Source organism: Lupinus angustifolius, chromosome LG15 (assembly GCF_001865875.1).
Source record: "Lupinus angustifolius cultivar Tanjil chromosome LG15, LupAngTanjil_v1.0, whole genome shotgun sequence".
In the NCBI taxonomy this organism is placed as follows: Eukaryota; Viridiplantae; Streptophyta; class Magnoliopsida; order Fabales; family Fabaceae; genus Lupinus; species Lupinus angustifolius.
The window spans coordinates 17,427,924-17,446,009 of record NC_032023.1 but is presented as its reverse complement, the minus strand read 5'-3'; the positions used below and the strand labels follow the sequence as shown (position 1 = coordinate 17,446,009).

Genomic DNA, 18,086 nt, shown 5'->3' with positions numbered 1-18,086 from the left:
ATATATATATATAAAAGTTTTTATGTGCTTGTATTTAGCTTATCCATCGATTAGGAGAAAATGAGTCGTCATATGATTCAAATATGTGTGTAGTGTTATTTTATTTTATTTGTGTTGTTCCACCGTATGATCATGGTGCCATTTCTTTCTCTTCAAATTTTCTTTTGTTTTTTTAGCTGTTGTATAATTAGGATAAATTTTGTATCATATTGGTATGGGGAATTTCGTCAATTTTTCAATTAAACTGATTGATATAATACAATTTTCTCATCACTACACGATTGAACACGATATTTGAGGTTGTCTAACTTAATTCATTTTATCATGCAAAGAACTAATTTATGGGATTCACCAAAAAAGAGAGGGTAGTGTACTAATTAACTCATGGAGAAGAAAATGGATAATCATGGTGCTTAAGATAGTGATTTCATGGTTTTTGCGTAGTGTGTAAAGTTCCTAATCTTTTTATGGCGTCGAGTAATTTTGATTCTATTTCCATTTTGAACAAACCTGAAGAGAAATAAAAGAGAAGATAATAAGAAATCACTTACAATCATTCTACTATCTTCTAAAAATTTATCATTATTTCTTTAATTTAAAATCAACTTTGGAATGCTATATATGTATCAGATATTCATTTTATATTATTATGCCCAATAGCCTATCACATAATTAACTCCAAGTTTATTAACTAGCAGAGTTAGACTCCTCTCCATAATGGAAAGGAAAATAGTGAGAAAATACACTAAAAACTCAAAAAACAATGACATTTATAACTTTTACTTTTTATTGGAATTACAATTTTGACCTTAAAAATACACTACAAAATATAACTCGCATCTCCATTAATGGAGACGAGTCTTACTCCAAGTAAAGTATGCATATACAAGAAGCTACTGCAAATTTACTGCGAGGTTATATGATTGGATATCATTTCCAAGTGCACTCATTCGTCCAAATCCAAACCATATAAAAAAAAATTGGTATAACATATAATCTCAAATTTCACTAAAGAACAGTCACACTATACTATGCCTAAGCGTAGCTATAGCTTAAATGTAGAAACAATTAAGCAATCATTTTAGGTTTGCTTTGCTGTACCCTTTAGAATCGTCCTAAACCAATTTGGGCTTTTATATAATTTCCCTCATCAGAATTTAAGACCAAGAAGAATGAAAGAATGGTCCCCTACAAACTCAATTAAATAAATTAATATGATAAGCAACTTGTACTCACCAAGCTACAAACTCCACACACCCTCACCAGCCTTAGTGCTAGCTGGCTGATCATGAAATGCTTCCATATTCATTTATACGAAAAAGAATCATCTTCAATATTAGAAAAACAAAGTTATTAGTTTTACTTTTATATTTAAGGGTAAAAAATATTATCACGTTATATTTAAAGGGTAAAAGTATTACATCATATAAATTGTTTTGTTTGTTTTTTTATGCACTTTTTTCACTGGAGAGGATTCTGACCCCATTTATATGCCCTCTCTTTCCAATCTACACCTTAATTTGTTTTCTCATATTCAGTTTCCCCACTGAGTTTTCTATGTTAACAATCATTCCTCTATATCATTTTCATTTCTTAGAAGCTGTAGTGTGGACCATCCAGTTGTATCCATCTATTGAAGAGCATTAAGAAGAAAGGAAATATTCTTCTTCAAAAACACTTTCTAGGTAAAAATCATGATGAGGATGAAAGAGATATTGGGTCAATAGATGGCTCCACATAAGGATTAATGTAATGCTAATTCCATTTAGCTAGACTTTGAATTTGTTATTCATGATGCTTAACTAATGTATTATATAAGGATTAAGGAAGAATAAAAACAGATAGTCTCACCCTTAATCTCAATGCTGGCACAAAAAGATAGAGAGGGTAACAATGACGGAAATAAATCACATGTATCCAATAGTATCTCATTTTCTGTCCTCTCAAACTAATTTTCTATCATAATGTTTAGTTTAATTGGACTCCACTCAAGTTAATTTTTGTTGTTGTAGCAAGTGTACAAAGGCTCATAGAATATAAGATTTGATTGGCTCCTCCTTCACCAATGACCATGTGCTATTTAAAGTAATTTCAAATTTGCAATAACTTGGCACTGTTCCTTTTAGTTAAATTCATTGATTCCCACATGCATCATGGGAGTTATCTCCTATCTAATTGAGGAAATGGAACCTTTACCATAGATGAACAAACAAGCCTTTGCCCACTATCAGATCCTATATCCATAACTACTACTTTTAACTAAGCGACATTTGTGACTCATTACTTGCTTTGTTTGCCACGCAACAAGGATAAGGTTTATTGGATTATTGGTTAAGTATATGAAAATGGCACCATTAAATACATTACCTTTGCAGTTTGCATGTACAATTAATGTAATTTGTTTTTTCTTTCAAATTTTAGGGGTTAAATACCAATAGCAAAGACTATTGATAAATGATGGAGATTATAGAATATTGTATAATGTTAAAAGTCAATGTTATAAGGGTAAGAGAGATAATTAGAGTATGTTAAATGGACGTTTTTAAGTCATTCTTATGAAAATAAAAATATTTTTATTCTGTTCTCTCGTGTAGTATTCTTATTTCATGAATTATATTATGAAATAAGAATAATGAGATAATTAAAAAGTTATATGTTTGGTTAAGAATAAAGTAGGTTGTAAGACCTAAATAAAAATTATGTTTGTCATTATGTGAAAAATATAAATGTTATTCTTATTAATTGGGAGTTATAATAAATTATAAATTAATGTGAAACACAAATAAAAATAAAAATGTTTTACACCCTAAAAAAGATAGTTCTATACATCTTTGTCAACACAAAAATGCTAAAAAAAGATAGTTCTATATTGTTAAAAGAATGATTAATGTTAAATTGTACATAGTTTGAAATTAGTGGCTTGTTGAAATTTCAACGTGCAGCAGTCAATACGTAAATGTAGTAAAATTAAACACCAGCTGTAAAAAAATTAGTATGGTGTACACACATTAAACTCTTTCAGGGAAAATATTTTATACACTTATATGTAGTTTATGTCATTTAACTATTTCAGTATTTCACTAAGAGAAAATATACAAGTTTTTTATGTTATTAGCATATTATTTATAATTCATATGTTATTATTCTCTGACTTTAAGTAAAAGCATTACATTATGTGCCCACATTGTACAAAATATACACCAAAAATGCATAATAGTTGAACCCTCTCATTTATCCATATTTCATTTATTAATGATCATTCACTTTAAGTAAAAGTGCATACTCATTAGATTTTTTTCATTTATTTATCTCAATATAATAAAAAAATATCAATTTAGATAGTAATAAATATGTTAAATGGAATAGATTTTATTGCATTTTTACATAATTTCTTAATATTAGCCATAAGGGCTAAGAATAAGGAGGTAAAAGGGAAATAAAACATTAAAAAATTATTATTTTTGCATGGAAGAAGTAATAGATTTGAATTTTCAGTGTTTTATTTCCTTTTACGAGTCTTTATTCTAATCTCTGAATTGAAAGCTCATGTTAATTAAGAAATTCCTTTTTAATATGTTTTTTTATCCCTCTATAATCATTAAGCATTTTTTTGCTAGCTACTACATACATAAGAATATTAGAGGTAACCAATAACAAAATTGAAAATAAGTTAATATTTTCTTACACTTTAAATGAGGTGTATAAATAACAAAAACAATTCCAATGGAATTGATAAATGGGATATATATAGTGAGGATCCACTTACTCCAAGAATAAGTTTTTTAAATTTAGTTTACATCTTAACTATCAATTATAGGAAAATTCAATGATTTCAATCTACTAACTAATTCAAACCATTGAATTGACCTAGAATTAATAGTTAAGATATTAAGTAAATTTAAAAAACTTAGTTTTGAAGTAGGTGAATATATATATATATATAACATCATAGTTATATTTTATAAGTGCATTAATTGATTTTTTTCATCCACCATATGTATTATATCTACATAAATAATTTTATTAGAAACAAAACTGTGTATAATTATATCTGCAGTGACTAAAACTTGAACTCTATTAATATTTATTAACTCCATTTTTAGAATTAATTTGGTGTCATTTTAACTACTAAATTAATATTTAAAATATTCACGGGTAAAACCTATTTCTCTCTCTCTCTTATTTCAAAAGGTAAAGACTGCATGGAGATTAGTCTATTGATTGATCATTTGATTTGATTTTGTACAAATAAATCAACTTATGTCATAAAAGTCAACAGCAAATGTTCGAAAAACATAGCATATGTTTTGATTTTTTACCCGTAAGGAAATGACTCTCAATCTAAAACACTTATTTTATGATTAAATGTGCACTCATTTCTTACTTGAAATTGGAATCATTGTTTTTAAAACAAAATTATCACTTAGCTATGATATTATTCTGATTCTAACAGACATGTTTTGGACTTTCTTTGGGGTGATTTTGTTATTTTGAAACCGCTAATATTTTATAGCCAGTAAGTGGTTTCAGTTGCTAGTTGAAATTGGTGGAGTAAAACTGGAATGGTTTAAAAAGATAGTTTGATTCAATTTCACAGTTCAATTTAATTCTTTTAGTGGCACAATCCATTTTTTAGTAACTTTTTTAATTTCACATTTTTTAATTTTAAAAATCTTGCTAGTTACCTAAAAATCACAAACATATAATTTGCAGATGTACATAAAAAATTTATATAAAGAATGGTAGATCAAAATTAAAATTATTAATAGCCTGAATATTATATAAGGCAAAATAGATATTTATTATTTAAAAAATATTTATTAAGAAGGATAATCATAGTATTTCAAATAGGATTAATTCCTTCTTCAAGAGCCATAATATCATACATAAAAAATAATAAAATTACAACTTCTTCCTATCTTTTTATAAGATTTTTTACTTATTTTTGTCCTGGTATTATTTATATTTTATAGCATTTTTAAAATCTCATATAAAAAAATGAATTTATTATTAAAATACTCTTATTTACTAAAAATTGAATAGAAATAAAAAAAAATGATATAGTTTCATTAACAATTGATATTTCTTAATCTCATTAAATTAGTTTTAGACAAAAAGATGTATACACTAACACTATCATTATATCATATATCATTCATTTTCAATCATTATATATTTTTAAATAAAAATAAATTTAAATAAATAATAGATGATGAATTGATAGTACGTATTACACTCTAAATTTTAAAAGTATTATAAAATCACAAAGGCAAAGTACCCTTGTGTTACTGGCGATACAACAAGGGTATTAACGTTGTTGAACAATCTCTTGTTTACCTACCCTCATTTCATTATTTACTTTCCAATCAAATCTTAACAAGACCAACATACTTCTAAGATGTCCCATTCTCCAAAAACCCACGGACACTTGTCTCTACCAATTTTAATATTATATATTACTTTGTCCAATTCCATTCTTTATATTGCTTATTAATGGTCCCCTCTCTCCCAACTATCAAAATAATTTAAATAAATAAAGTCATGCATCTATATACCAATTCTATATGAAAAAAGATTGTGTATATAAGAAAAAAAAGATAAAGAATCACGTACAATACAATATACTTTGGCAATAGAATAATGAAAAGGAAAAATAGTTATGGTATCTTTAAATTAAATTACACAATTCGTGGCCTACAATTAGTGACTAAAAATGAACAATCATTTAAAACCCAATTGGTACGATGCACATATATTATGGGACCCAGTTGCAATACTGAACCATCATCATGAAATTGATGCTGCTTAAAATCTCTCTTTTTTCTGTTGCTTGATGGGTAGTAAGGCCTACTCCATCAATGACATTGGATATGTTATTTATTTTGATAATGGTGTGGACAATATAAAAATTATAACTATACTTTATATATATACTACTTAAAAGTTAGTATTTGGAATTAAGATTGGTGAAGGATGATGCACATATGAGAGAAGCATGCGTAATCCTTTTTTTGTTCCAAAAAACAAAAGGGTGATGAAATATTAATTAATTGACTAAACTGGTAAAAGAGCATATATGGCCTCAAAAGACTGATTTTGTGTATAGTAGATTACGAAATGCATCATTCCAAATTTCCTTTTTGATAAAATCAAGTGAACAATATATATCTAGGAAAAACAAAACTGTCAATTTCAATAGCATAGAGTTGAAGGAGAGCCACCAAATTCAGTAGCTCGAGGAAGGAATTGAGGAAGAAAGAAGCCAAAGAAGCACTAGAAAATAAGCATGACCTGTATCAAAATGGAAAACTCATGATGTAGATCAAACAACCTAGTCAACTAGTCAAACTCTGCATGACCCAGGAAAATCTCAATCTCACTTAATATATCTCTACATATAATATAATATAACACAATCTCACTAAATTGCACCCTCTTGTATGGTTTATAAATCTATCTATCCCTTCATATATATAAATAATAATAAGTAATTTGAATGAGTTAAGAAAATTCATTGTTTAAAGGTTGACAGAACAGAAACACAAAAAGAAAATGGAAAAAAATGAAGACAATTAAAGATGATTTTATGTCATTGACCTTGCTAGCTAAATTTTTCTCTGCTGCCACTTCCACTCATCATTTTCCATACTGATAATTTGTCTATTTAATTTTCATTTTATCCTCTCTATATATATATTTTTTGTTTTTGATATTTACCTCTTTTCTTTTCTTTTTTTCTTCCCATTCAACAATGAAAATGGCATATTACCAATCATCCTTTCCCCTCTGTAGGAAACACTCATCATTGCCCCCAACAATCCTTTTCAACCTTAGAAACCTGAGCTTCTAAGGTATTCCCTCTCTTCCATTCCATTACATTCTTCCATTCTCTTTTTCTCACTTTTTTCATCTCCTTTTTCCACCCTTTATGCTTCTCTCTCTCAATTTAAATATCTTCCTCTACACAACTAAATCTTCCTCCTATTCTCTTCATCACTCCAAAACCATTCACTTTTCTCTCTTTCAAAAAAACACCAAATGGATCCTTCATCTACCAACTCTGTTAATGGCTTCTACTCATTCCTAACAAGAGGAATTGATGATCTAGAAAGAGTGTTCTTAAGCAACAATTTCATGTCAATTCAATTCCTTCAAAGAACACTTTCTCTTCTACGATCCTTTCATAGCCAATTAACCCTTTTGGTCCAAAAGCTTCATCTTCCAGTTGGTGATAAGTGGCTTGATGAGTACATGGATGAAAGCTCTAAACTTTGGGAAGCATGTCATGTTCTTAAGTCTGGCATTTCAGGAATTGAAAATTACTACTCTTCTGCCATTAACATCACTTCTTCACTTGATTCTCATCGCCACATCACCCCTCAAATCTCCCGCCAGGTCAGCACCATCATCAATCACACACAACAACATCAAATTTTCATTTTTTTTCTTCATATACCCAGATAAAAAAAATCTATCTTTTCATATACCCAGATAAGAAAATTTTCATTTTTCTTCTTCTCATATACCCAGATTACGGAATTCCATTTTTTGTTCATACACCCAGATAGAAAATTCCCATTTTTCATATGCAGAGATGAACAAAATTGATTTTTTTTCTTCCACATACCCAGATAAAATAATTGATTTTTTTTGCATGCTTTTGAACAAAACATAACTCATATAAAAAGGAAAACCTTTGCAAATGTCTGAATTATGTTTTTTTTCCTTCTGGGTGTGAACAATTCGATTGAGGCATGTTGTTGATTCTTTAATTTTCACTACAGGTGATTAGAGCAATCTCAGGGTGTAGAAGAGAAGCTGTGGGATTAGAAGAAGAGAATCGATCTTTGATGGAAACAAGGATCCAACCATTATCTCTACGTTTTGATGAGAGGGTATCAATCGAGTCAAAACTAAACGGGTTCAACGGTTTCAGGGGAGTACTATACGCAATGAGAAACGTGAGTTCACTATTGCTAATGATTTTGCTCTATGGATTAGTGTATTGCTGGCCAGAATCATCAGATTCCGTTCTAGGAGGGTACGAAGGGTGTTTATTCCTCGGATCGGCGTTTATGATATCTACGGCGAGGTTGCAGCAGAGGGTGGCGGCTGAGATAAGTCAAATGAGTAATGGCGGCGGCGGCGGTGGTGGTGGTGGGAGTCATGGGATTTTGATGTATGAGTTTAGAAGATCAAAAGTGGCAATGGAGGAGTTGAGAGGGGAATTGGAAAGAAGGGGTGGTTCAATTTTGGAGTGGGAGAATGAGAATGGTGTGAGAGAGAGAGTGGAAAATCTGAGAGGGTGGTTTGGTGTTTTGAGATCTGGGGCAGACAACATTGTTGGACAACTTGATGATTTCTTTGATGAGATTGTTGAAGGAAGGAAGAAGCTTTTGGACTTTTGCAGTCATAGGTGAAAAACAAATAGAAAAAAAAGGAAGAAGGAAAAGAAAACTAAGGTGTAGAAGAAAGAAAAAAAAAACAGTTGATTATGGGGTTGTTGTACCTTTTTTTATTAACCCTTTTTTATAATTTTCTTTCTTGTGATCTTTTTTTATTTCTTGTCACAGTTACCAGTAGTAAAAAAATGAGACTTTGTGGTAGTAGTTAGTCTTTTTTCAACAGAAGTAGGCATGTGAAGAAGGTTCTCAAATTGAATGTAGTTTTGAGTTTTGGAAACTAAGGTAACAGTTGCATTGAAATTATGTTGCATGAAACTATAGAAATTCTTTGTGGAGCTTCTATTCTTCCTCTGATTATAGACAGGGAGAAAAGGACAAAAAAAGTAAGGTTGTAACCAGAAGTGTTAAAAAAAGTTAAAGAGAATCTACATTATCATCTTCACATAGGGAGGTAAACACTAATGACTAAACAGTGTCAGGTTATTATTAAATTCCTTTACTTTGGCAGTGATTGATTTTTCTCATTATTATTAACATTGTTTTGAAAGAGTGCTCTTGAGTTTTGCCACAGAAAACAACTCATCATTCTAGTCCAGAGAGAATAATGGAAAGGGAGGTTTAGAACTGTAGATTGCAACACACTTATTAGATTCCTGGACTACTTTAACTTCGAAGGTAGCTTCTTTTTTTGCTCTTTGGAAGCTTTTGTATGATTCGGTTCACTTGGAAAACAATTGAGATGAAAAAACTTGTTGCATATATGTCACATCCTTTTTGCTACTTCTAACAAATCCTCCATGAAAATAAGATATAGAATATTTTATATATTTTAAAAAGATTGGAGACATTTTTTAAGTACTTAGCAATAAGAATGATTAATAGGAGAAGATTATAAAAGGATGTGACAAAAGCCTCAACTTCACACCTAATAAATCTCCCAATGCTGACAAGTCTCTCAGAAATTTCATTGTTTCAAAATTCTTCAACTTACCCTTTATGGGATTTTGGGAAGTTTAATATATCACAAAAATTTCAGCTGTCACTTTCTCAATTCTAACCGTATCTCATGCTTTTTGTCCCTTGCCGGAAATTCATGCCTTGCCTCCTCATAAGGGTTCCATAAATGTATTGCTTTAATAACCAAAATAAAATAATGCTCAAAGTGCAAACATAGAGACAAAAAATATGAGTAATATAATCGCTATAATCCAGTATGGTGGATAGCATAATGGCAGAAAATAGAAATGGTGGTGTGCAGAGCCACCACCCAATAAAGCAATGACTGCCTTATGCTGAACCAGCCATCAAATGCATTAAAAGTGCTAAGGTCAATTTACAAGCTATGACAGCTTCTCAATCACAACATGACAAACTTTGGGAGCATAGTATTTGTTGTAATTCTCATAATTTAATTCCAATTGCTACATTCTACAAGCCTATTTACAATCCCATGCATTAGGAATAAGCAATAATAAACAAACCCCCTGAATTTCTGAATCCAATAGGAATTTAAGGGGAAACCCAATGTGACTATATTTAGGTCAAAGTTATATCCCAGTTCAATTTTCAGATTCAGGTTTGATGTAATTGATACCCTATCCCAAACTCGCCTGAACCCAATTAACATATGTAAAATTACAAAATTAGATATAAATACATATATAACACCTATATACAAAGAGAAACTTGACATATATATAACCTATATATATAAATACATGTTCGGATGAGTTTCCATCGGGTTAGGGAATGTTAATATTTTTTCAATCCCACTTAATTCGGATTTTGGATTTCGGGTAGGGCAAGCACAAATCCGCCCGTTGTCATTCCTAGCATTAAGCTCTATAAACATGAACAAACAGAGAAATACATATCTAGTGATGACTATAAAATAATGTCTTGCACATTACAAATAATATGTTAAGACTAGTAGTGAATAATAGTAATACTTTTCTTTAATGTATTTCATGCAGTAAAGTGTAACTTAATTACTGAAATTCTCCATAAACAAATATAGCCACAAATTGTGGTTGAAGAGACTGGTATAAGTATCACCCTTGAATAATTTGTACAATGTCTCAAAGTAATAAGCGGATAATTGCTGAGTAACAAGTATGAACGTGGCATTTTGATCTGAGTTCTATTTGCATCCATAATCTACATGAGCTAACTGGATAAAGATCTAACGGGCCAAAAAACCGACGAGTTACCATGCAAAAATAACTCAAGAAAAGGTTGAAGTAGAACTTGAGCTAAGATACATTGATGTCAAGGATGTATGGCTGTGCTTGCTTTGCAATTGCGAATCAAATATCGAACCCTGGCATTGCGAACTGGGAAGCAAATGTTTCAACCCTGTTTCTGAGTTCAGAAAGATCTTTGTTATGCTGAAGACCCTTGAGAAAGTCTTTGATTGATTTTCCATGTTCCCTCTGTACAATGCTGGTAATCTGAGCTGCCCTCAGAAGAAAATCAGCTATGGTCTCAAAATCTTCCTCTATACAGCCTCTTGATGTCATTGCAGGAGTGCCTGAAAACCGATGAAATAAAGGGACTTGAGAACAACAATAAAAAAATAAAGGCATTCAGAAAACCGATAGTAATTTATTTAAAATGGAAATTATGTACATCATGAAGTCCAAGAGTAATTGTAAATTAAAAAATACATGGATGATCTATGCTCTCGCGCACCGGGAATAGATAAGCACGATAAATACATATTTTCTTTCTTTGCATCAATTCCCTAGAAAATGAGATTGGATGGACCATTTACTACTATGGTACATTAAGAGGGTTGATTCAAAGACTTGCTGCTCCCATGAAGAATCATAGGCTGAGCATAGTTGATTAAATCCTAACTTAAATGGTATGAAAAACTTATGATAATTGCTGTGACTGCAAACATATTCAACCAAAAAAACGCAAAAAGAAATTATACCAAAACCATAACTTTCGGTCATACTAGACGAGAGCTACTCACCAATTCTAACTCCCCCAGTAGAAATAGAACCATAAATGGCACATTTGTTGAGAGTGATGTGACACGCCTCACAGACCTTCTCATAGTTTCTGTCTGCATTACAATAAAATTATTTAGAGAGCAAGATCATGTCAACTTGAACTTTAAGGGCATAATTTACAAGAGAATGTAAAATGATTATAAGAAATCACAAGTGACACACACAAAACATGCAGACTGGAGTTCACAATTTGAAATACAAAGTATATCAAATAAATTAGCATCTTTACTACTCAGTGGTCAAAAACAACATGGATGGCGCTCAATATTCTAGTTCTTCTCTACTCGGATCTTCTGCCATGCCCCCTCCCTTTCCGATCTTTGGATTACTCTAAAATCTTGTAAAGCAAACGACTAGATCCCTGAAACAAATATCTTGAATTTGCAAAAGGAAACTTCCCTTATTAAACTCCAGTTGCAATTCCATGTAACACTTAATCTAAAAAAGGGTGGCTTGATGCTTGAGACTCACACTCTAGGAAGGGTATATATACAAAACTTTATCACTGTACAGCTTGCAAGCATTCCTCTCCAAATATAGCTCTTGGGCTGAACTTATTCTAAAGTTATAAAATCTTACCTAACATCTTAATCCTAGTTTTTGTTTAACATCAATGAAGGAGATTAGGTTAGAAAAGAGCTATGGGAAAAATTGTTCATAGAAAATAAGGATCCAATTCAGTTTCTCTATAACAACTTTGAAGTTTACTAACGGGTAATCAAAGTTGATGTTCAGCTCAGGCATAATGTCCTCCCAATCACACCGGGGATGGGGTGGGTTTTCCTTATATTCTCCAGTTATTAGTTTAAGTCATCTGTCTTACTGCATCATTTGCAACTACCAGTTACCAAATAATAACTAGGCGTTATTTGGGGAAAACAGTATTCATTCCAAATTCGGTATAACTGATATATATTCTCAAAAACATAGAAGCTTGAAAGTATACCTAGTAAACCAAGTGCAGTTAGATCCCAGAGCAACAAATGATTGTCAGTCCCATCAGTCACCAATCTGCATTTTCTTTTCAACAGGGCAGATGCTAATGCCTGTGCATTTTTCTTCACTTGCTGCATGTATGCCTTGTAATCTGGAGTTGCGACTTCTTTCAAAGCTATGGCAAGAGCAGCAATGTGATTGTTGTGAGGACCTCCTTGTAATGATGGATATACAGCAAAGTTAATCTTCTCCTCAAAATCATAATTACTATTGTCTCCGTGATTAAGAGCAAAGCCTTGCTTCCTTGGTTTTGGCCCTCTTCTATAAAAGATGATACCTCCCCTTGGACCTCTGAGGCTTTTGTGGGTTGTTGAGGTAATGATATCACAGTAATCAAAGGGACTAGCTGCTTCCTGTAAAGAACAACCGTCAATAATAAGTAGAAGCACATACACACATGGAATGTGAAAGTAAAATCCTTTACAAAGAATAAAATATGAACAGCACATTTGGCACATAAACATTATAAATTGAAGGAATCCCATAACTTTACAGAGTTCAAAGACATAATGTTTCTTCAATTAACATTATTACATACTAGAAACCTAAAAGAGACTAACATAAGAAACACAAACATAACCACTGCATACTTCCTGATCTATATACACAATTGGACTTCCGCTATACATAAACAGTACACACTACCACCATTAGTTTTCTTCATTAAGTTCATTGATAAGGAAAAAACTCGTCCAATATCATATGTATAGTTTTCATTTACATAGACAGTTTCATCCAAATTTAAGCATGATAATATTCAGGGAAAATAAGAAAAGGCAGAAAAAGAAGAGGTAATTTGGTTTTTGGTGTTTTCTTCATGCCTAAAAAACTAGCAGGAATACTTATTCATGTATCCAGAGAGATATTACTAATATCTGAGGTATTGAAATGTCAAAAGTCTATCCTAATTTAATTTGTCTTTCTATAAACATATAGTAAGATTGAATATGTTGATACAGGTAGCTTCAAATGAAAATCAAGGAACTAAATCTTACAATTCTAACTTATATAACTGCCTCTACCCTCCAACAAAAATTAAATCATAAAAACATGAAGAATTATAGAATTCATAATTTGATTGGAACAGAAATAAGTTACAACCAACACAAGAAAAGACAAATTATATAGAGTTTAGTACCTTAGCAGCCACAAGACCACTGATATGAGCCATGTCACACATCAAAACTGCACCACACTTATCAGCAATCTGCCTGAACCTGGCATAATCCCATTCTCTAGGATAAGAACTCCCACCACAAATAAGTATCTTGGGCCTAAAATCAAGAGCTTTATCCTCAAGCTTTTCATAATCAATATACCCAGTTTGAGGATTAACTTTGTAAGGTAAAGTCTCAAAGAAAATCGAAGCAGCCGAAACCTTCTTCCCACCCATAGTATAATACCCATGACTCAAATGGCCACCAGATGGTGAATCCAAACCCATAATCCTATCCCCAGCATGCAAAAGTGCAGTGTATACAGCAAAATTAGCAGAAGTACATGAATAAGGTTGGACATTAACACCCCATTTCTGAGAATCAACATCGAAAGCTTCCAAAGCACGCTTACAACATAGAAACTCAATTTGATCAATATAGTGATTACCAGTATAGTATTTTGCACCTGGCATTCCCTCAGAGTATTTATTAGTTAAAGGGCTACCTAGTGCTTCCATCACTGCTTTGCACACAAAATTCTCAGAAGCAATTAACTCAATTCCTTTGAATTGTCTTCTTTTCTCTTTCTCCATGAATTTGAAGATTTCAGGGTCTGCAATTGCAAGTGGTTGGTTCCCCCAACCTTGAACCCAGTCTCTCTTTGCCTCCATAGTCTTTTCAACATGGACACGTTTTGAAGGGAAACATGATTGTTGTGACTCTATGCTTCTCTTCAAAGAGAGACCTTGACCCATGAAATTGATAGTTTCACTATCCTCTTGTAATTGTTCAAGGTTGTTTTCTTCTGAATGTGATGATGCTGATGATGATTCGTGCTTGAACAGAACCGTGTGAACAGAAGGGGTTGATGGGGTTGACATGTGTGAACTCAACCCAAGAGTTAAACCCGATTTAGAATCCATGGATCGACCCGAATTCACAAACAAGTTTGGATTTTGATCGGTTTTAAGCTTATGGGTATGTGCAGAAACAACAAGAACACTTACAAGATGTTGATGCAGGGTTAGGGTTTGATAAGAAATCAGATTTTTGAATAGAAATATAATGCATGAGTAAGAGAGAGAGAGAGAGATTTGTTTAGTTTTGTGGTGTTGTGTTTGGGAAAAGTGTGAATTTGAGAGTAAATGAGAAATGCAAAGGTAGATAAAGGAGAAATTGAAAGAAGGAAATGAATGTGGTTGTGAATAAGGTAAAGGGGTGGTGAGTGTAATAGTGTACCAAAAAGGATATATCGTACAAAATTGTATTACAATTTACAAATCATATAAAAGGGGAATGAAATCGTATAATATCAATTAAAAAATTAAATATTTATTAACTTTCTAATTTTGCTTTTACATAATTAATTCATAACATAGTGAAGGATACAGGTAACTTGAGAGGGTACATCATTACTAAACGTGGAAGAATGGGAATGAAATAGTGAAGGATACAGGCTTAGGTTTCACTTGGATGTAATCATGTCTAGGTTCATGTTTTGAAGTGTTTCATGGTCAACAATTAAAAACTCGGGCAATGGTGGTTCCTTTTTATCTCTATTGGGACCTTTTCCTTATTCTGTCTTGTAAAATAATGGCCATTTGATTAATAATCAATTTTGTATGTTCAAATTTGACAACCGATGGCACAATCTTTTATGAATAATATATATATATATCAGCGTGTATGAATTTTATATACTATTGTTATATTATTTATTATTCATATTTAATTTAATTGTTATTGGCTTTTCAAAAAAATTATCAAAATGAATTATAAATAATATAACAAGTATGTATAATTATTTATAAAAAATAATGTATAAATATTACACTCATCTTTTGTATAGTTCAAACAAATGGGATTATAATCATTATATTATGAGAGAAAAAACGTATGCACTGATAGTGTATGAGTTTCATACACTGTCATTGTATCGTCATCATTGATTTTTTATTATTGTTGACTTTTCAGAAAATGTAATTCAAATAAACAGTGGATGATAAAGTGCATGTGTATAAATCTTTACATTGTCAAAGTATACGTTATACACTTATATTGTTCCCTCCCCTCTCTCCCATTTATAAACATTTTTTATATGATATCCTAATTAATAAAGGTGATTAATATTGTTATCATTATTAAAATTGTCATAATTATATATATATATATATATATATATATATATATACATCATCGCTTTCTATTCAATCAATTAATATAAGAAATTTTGGTAGTAAAAATTATTAATATGAATAAAATTTTGAAAATGTTCATATTACAAATTTCTGAAGTAATTAGTCAAGAAACTTTATTTGGATATATTAGTGTTTCAAATATGTGATTGTGAGAGTTTTACTTTCCTTATATTTTCTGCTCGAAATCAAATTAGAGTTATAAGATATTAGATATATATGAAGTTTGTACCCAAAAAAAGAAGATAAATATGAATTTGAGTCTGCATAATTGTCACCCTCCCCATTAAAAAGGGGGTGGAATCTATCTATAAAAAATCTAAATGGTTTATACCAATATTATGAGTGTCTAAATATTACTTTAAATTTAAGGTATTGTAACAATAAGGTGTTGATCTAATGTTGTAAAATTTTACTTATCCTCAGGATGACCAAAATATTAAAGATTTGATTCCTATGAATGATACTTGTTTAAAGGATCATTCATCTACTTTAAAAAAGATTAATTTCTTACACAAAAAGAGTGTGAGACTTAAAAAATTAATATATTGCAGCAACAAAAAAAAAGGTTGTTATTGGCTTTTAGAAAGAATCTTATAGTGCCCAGCTGTCCATGCATATGACTTACGTCTAGGAACAAATTTAATACATTGGCATGTCTCAGATGGACCATGGTTATAAATTTATAATCATTAACCAGAGAATTTTATTTTTAAGATCAGTGCTACTTAGTGGAGGGGAAAGAAGTCCAACTCAAAATATATATATTATTTGTTAAGAGTGATAGAATGTGCCAGCTAATTCACCTTGTAAAAAGATCTCTGTAGTTGATTGTGAAATTTTAATATCAAATTCTCATTTATCACTTCAATTTTACATTATATGTGTGTAAAAAATAGTTTCATATGGAAAAAAGTTGAAATCCAAAGACTTTCCCATTCAATTATCCATGATAAAAAAATAAGATGATTTAAATCAAGTAACATTAATATATTAATTTCTAATAGAATTATGTACAATATAGTTGCAATTTTTTGTCCTGGTAATGGTATATTTTTATTTTTATTCTGAAATGTTTATCTTTGTATATTTGTATATCATGTCATTAACTCTGTGTGAACAGTTAAATGGAGTAAGCACATCATGACACACAACCACATGAAGTAAAAAAACACAAAGATAAGGAACATATGTCATAAAATATCATTTGTCACGTACATAACTTTTCTTATCTTATATAAGGAATTTTGGGTTTAATTTAAACCAATATATCATCAGATGATTTATCTCATTTCGTTATTAAAATTATAATATACTTCTTACTTTTTTTAGTTGTTAGAAATATTTTATACAATAATTAAACAAAAATCTTAATTTCAATAGCGGAAGAAAATAACTTATCTTTTGATATAAGAATATAGTTTATTATGATATATATTGAAAGAATAAATTAGAGACACATGTCCTGGTTGTTGATGAAGCAAGCTATCTAGATGCTATGCAAAAGTAGAAGTTGGCTAAGGTTGAGTTTGATACGTAATGCCCAACAAGTAGTTGTCGTTTTCATTTATTTCTTTATGAGGTTTCATCCTACTTCTCCTTTCTTATCTGTTTGGTTATTTTTGGATAAATTTTCACTTCTCTTTCTCTTGATTCGTTACATATATCGTGGATTACAACTTGAATTTATTCAAATCCCATCACTACCTCTCTTACCATAAATTTGTTATGCAAAAATATGAGTGGATAGATGCTCTTCTTATTCAAAAGGAAGAGTATCCCATTCAACCTCATCTCAATCTTTCATCTACATTATTCATTCTTTTACTCTATAACCTATGATACATTCAGCTCCTTCAAAACAATCAACCTTCAGCTTTTTTTGTTTAGACTTAAAAAATAATCTAATTATCAAATATTTTTAATGTAAAAAAAACTAGCTTAAAAAATCGTTTGCACACATAACTTGTTCTTTAAGTTATTGTAATATATGTTATTTGCCAATAAAAACAAGCCATGTGTTGCCTCACTTACACATGTTACCTCCTCATTAGTGAATTATGGCAGTATCTTATTCTTATACGCAAAGACTCAAGTGTTTGTTTCACAATCGTATAGATGTTTTTTATAACTTGGAGTGGGAAAAAAAGAAGAGAAAACTGTTTTTTCCCCTAAAAGGAATCAACCAACGTTATATAGGCATCTTCATTTCACTAAGGATCTCTGCCACTTTTCCATCTCAAGAGCAAAAGAACTTGCTATTTAGAAAACTCCTTATGAATTCACAAATCTACCCACTTTTATATTCCATAC

At 30.8% G+C, this 18,086-nt stretch overlaps 2 protein-coding genes across 4 annotated transcripts; one reads left to right on the top strand and one right to left on the bottom strand.

The window, feature by feature from the left end:
- LOC109327308 lies at positions 6,708-8,682 on the top strand. Of its 2 annotated transcripts, XM_019560387.1 has the most exons (3): positions 6,708-7,395; positions 7,785-8,416; positions 8,469-8,682. In XM_019560387.1, the coding sequence occupies exons 1-3, from the start codon at positions 7,039-7,041 to the stop codon at positions 8,533-8,535; spliced, it is 1,056 nt and encodes a 351-aa protein (XP_019415932.1). In that variant the 5' UTR covers positions 6,708-7,038; the 3' UTR covers positions 8,536-8,682. The 2 variants fall into 2 exon arrangements, with proteins under 2 accessions (XP_019415932.1, XP_019415933.1); XM_019560388.1 differs by having other exon boundaries at positions 6,716-7,395; positions 7,785-8,484.
- LOC109328398 (serine hydroxymethyltransferase 7-like) lies at positions 10,339-14,810 on the bottom strand. 2 transcript variants are annotated; one of them, XM_019561852.1, is made up of 5 exons: positions 13,560-14,810; positions 12,372-12,774; positions 11,386-11,478; positions 10,716-10,935; positions 10,339-10,677 (listed from the first exon to the last, which is right to left on the bottom strand). In XM_019561852.1, exons 1-5 carry the CDS (start codon positions 14,499-14,501, stop codon positions 10,674-10,676), a joined length of 1,662 nt encoding a protein of 553 aa, XP_019417397.1. In that variant the 5' UTR covers positions 14,502-14,810; the 3' UTR covers positions 10,339-10,673. The 2 variants fall into 2 exon arrangements, with proteins under 2 accessions (XP_019417397.1, XP_019417396.1); XM_019561851.1 differs by having other exon boundaries at positions 10,339-10,935.

Excerpts from the sequence above, each read along its gene's own strand:
- LOC109327308 (XM_019560387.1), top strand. The coding sequence starts at position 7,039 with ATGGATCCTTCATCTACCAACTCTGTTAATGGCTTCTACTCATTCCTA. Across the intron at positions 7,396-7,784 it reads CCCCTCAAATCTCCCGCCAG|GTGATTAGAGCAATCTCAGG; the intron begins GTCAGCACCATC and ends TTTTCACTACAG. Across the intron at positions 8,417-8,468 it reads TTGGACTTTTGCAGTCATAG|AAGAAAGAAAAAAAAAACAG; the intron begins GTGAAAAACAAA and ends ACTAAGGTGTAG.
- LOC109328398 (XM_019561851.1), bottom strand. The coding sequence starts at position 14,501 with ATGGATTCTAAATCGGGTTTAACTCTTGGGTTGAGTTCACACATGTCA. Across the intron at positions 12,775-13,559 it reads GTGGTCTTGTGGCTGCTAAG|GAAGCAGCTAGTCCCTTTGA; the intron begins GTACTAAACTCT and ends TGTTCTTTACAG. Across the intron at positions 10,936-11,385 it reads TACTGGGGGAGTTAGAATTG|GCACTCCTGCAATGACATCA; the intron begins GTGAGTAGCTCT and ends ATCGGTTTTCAG.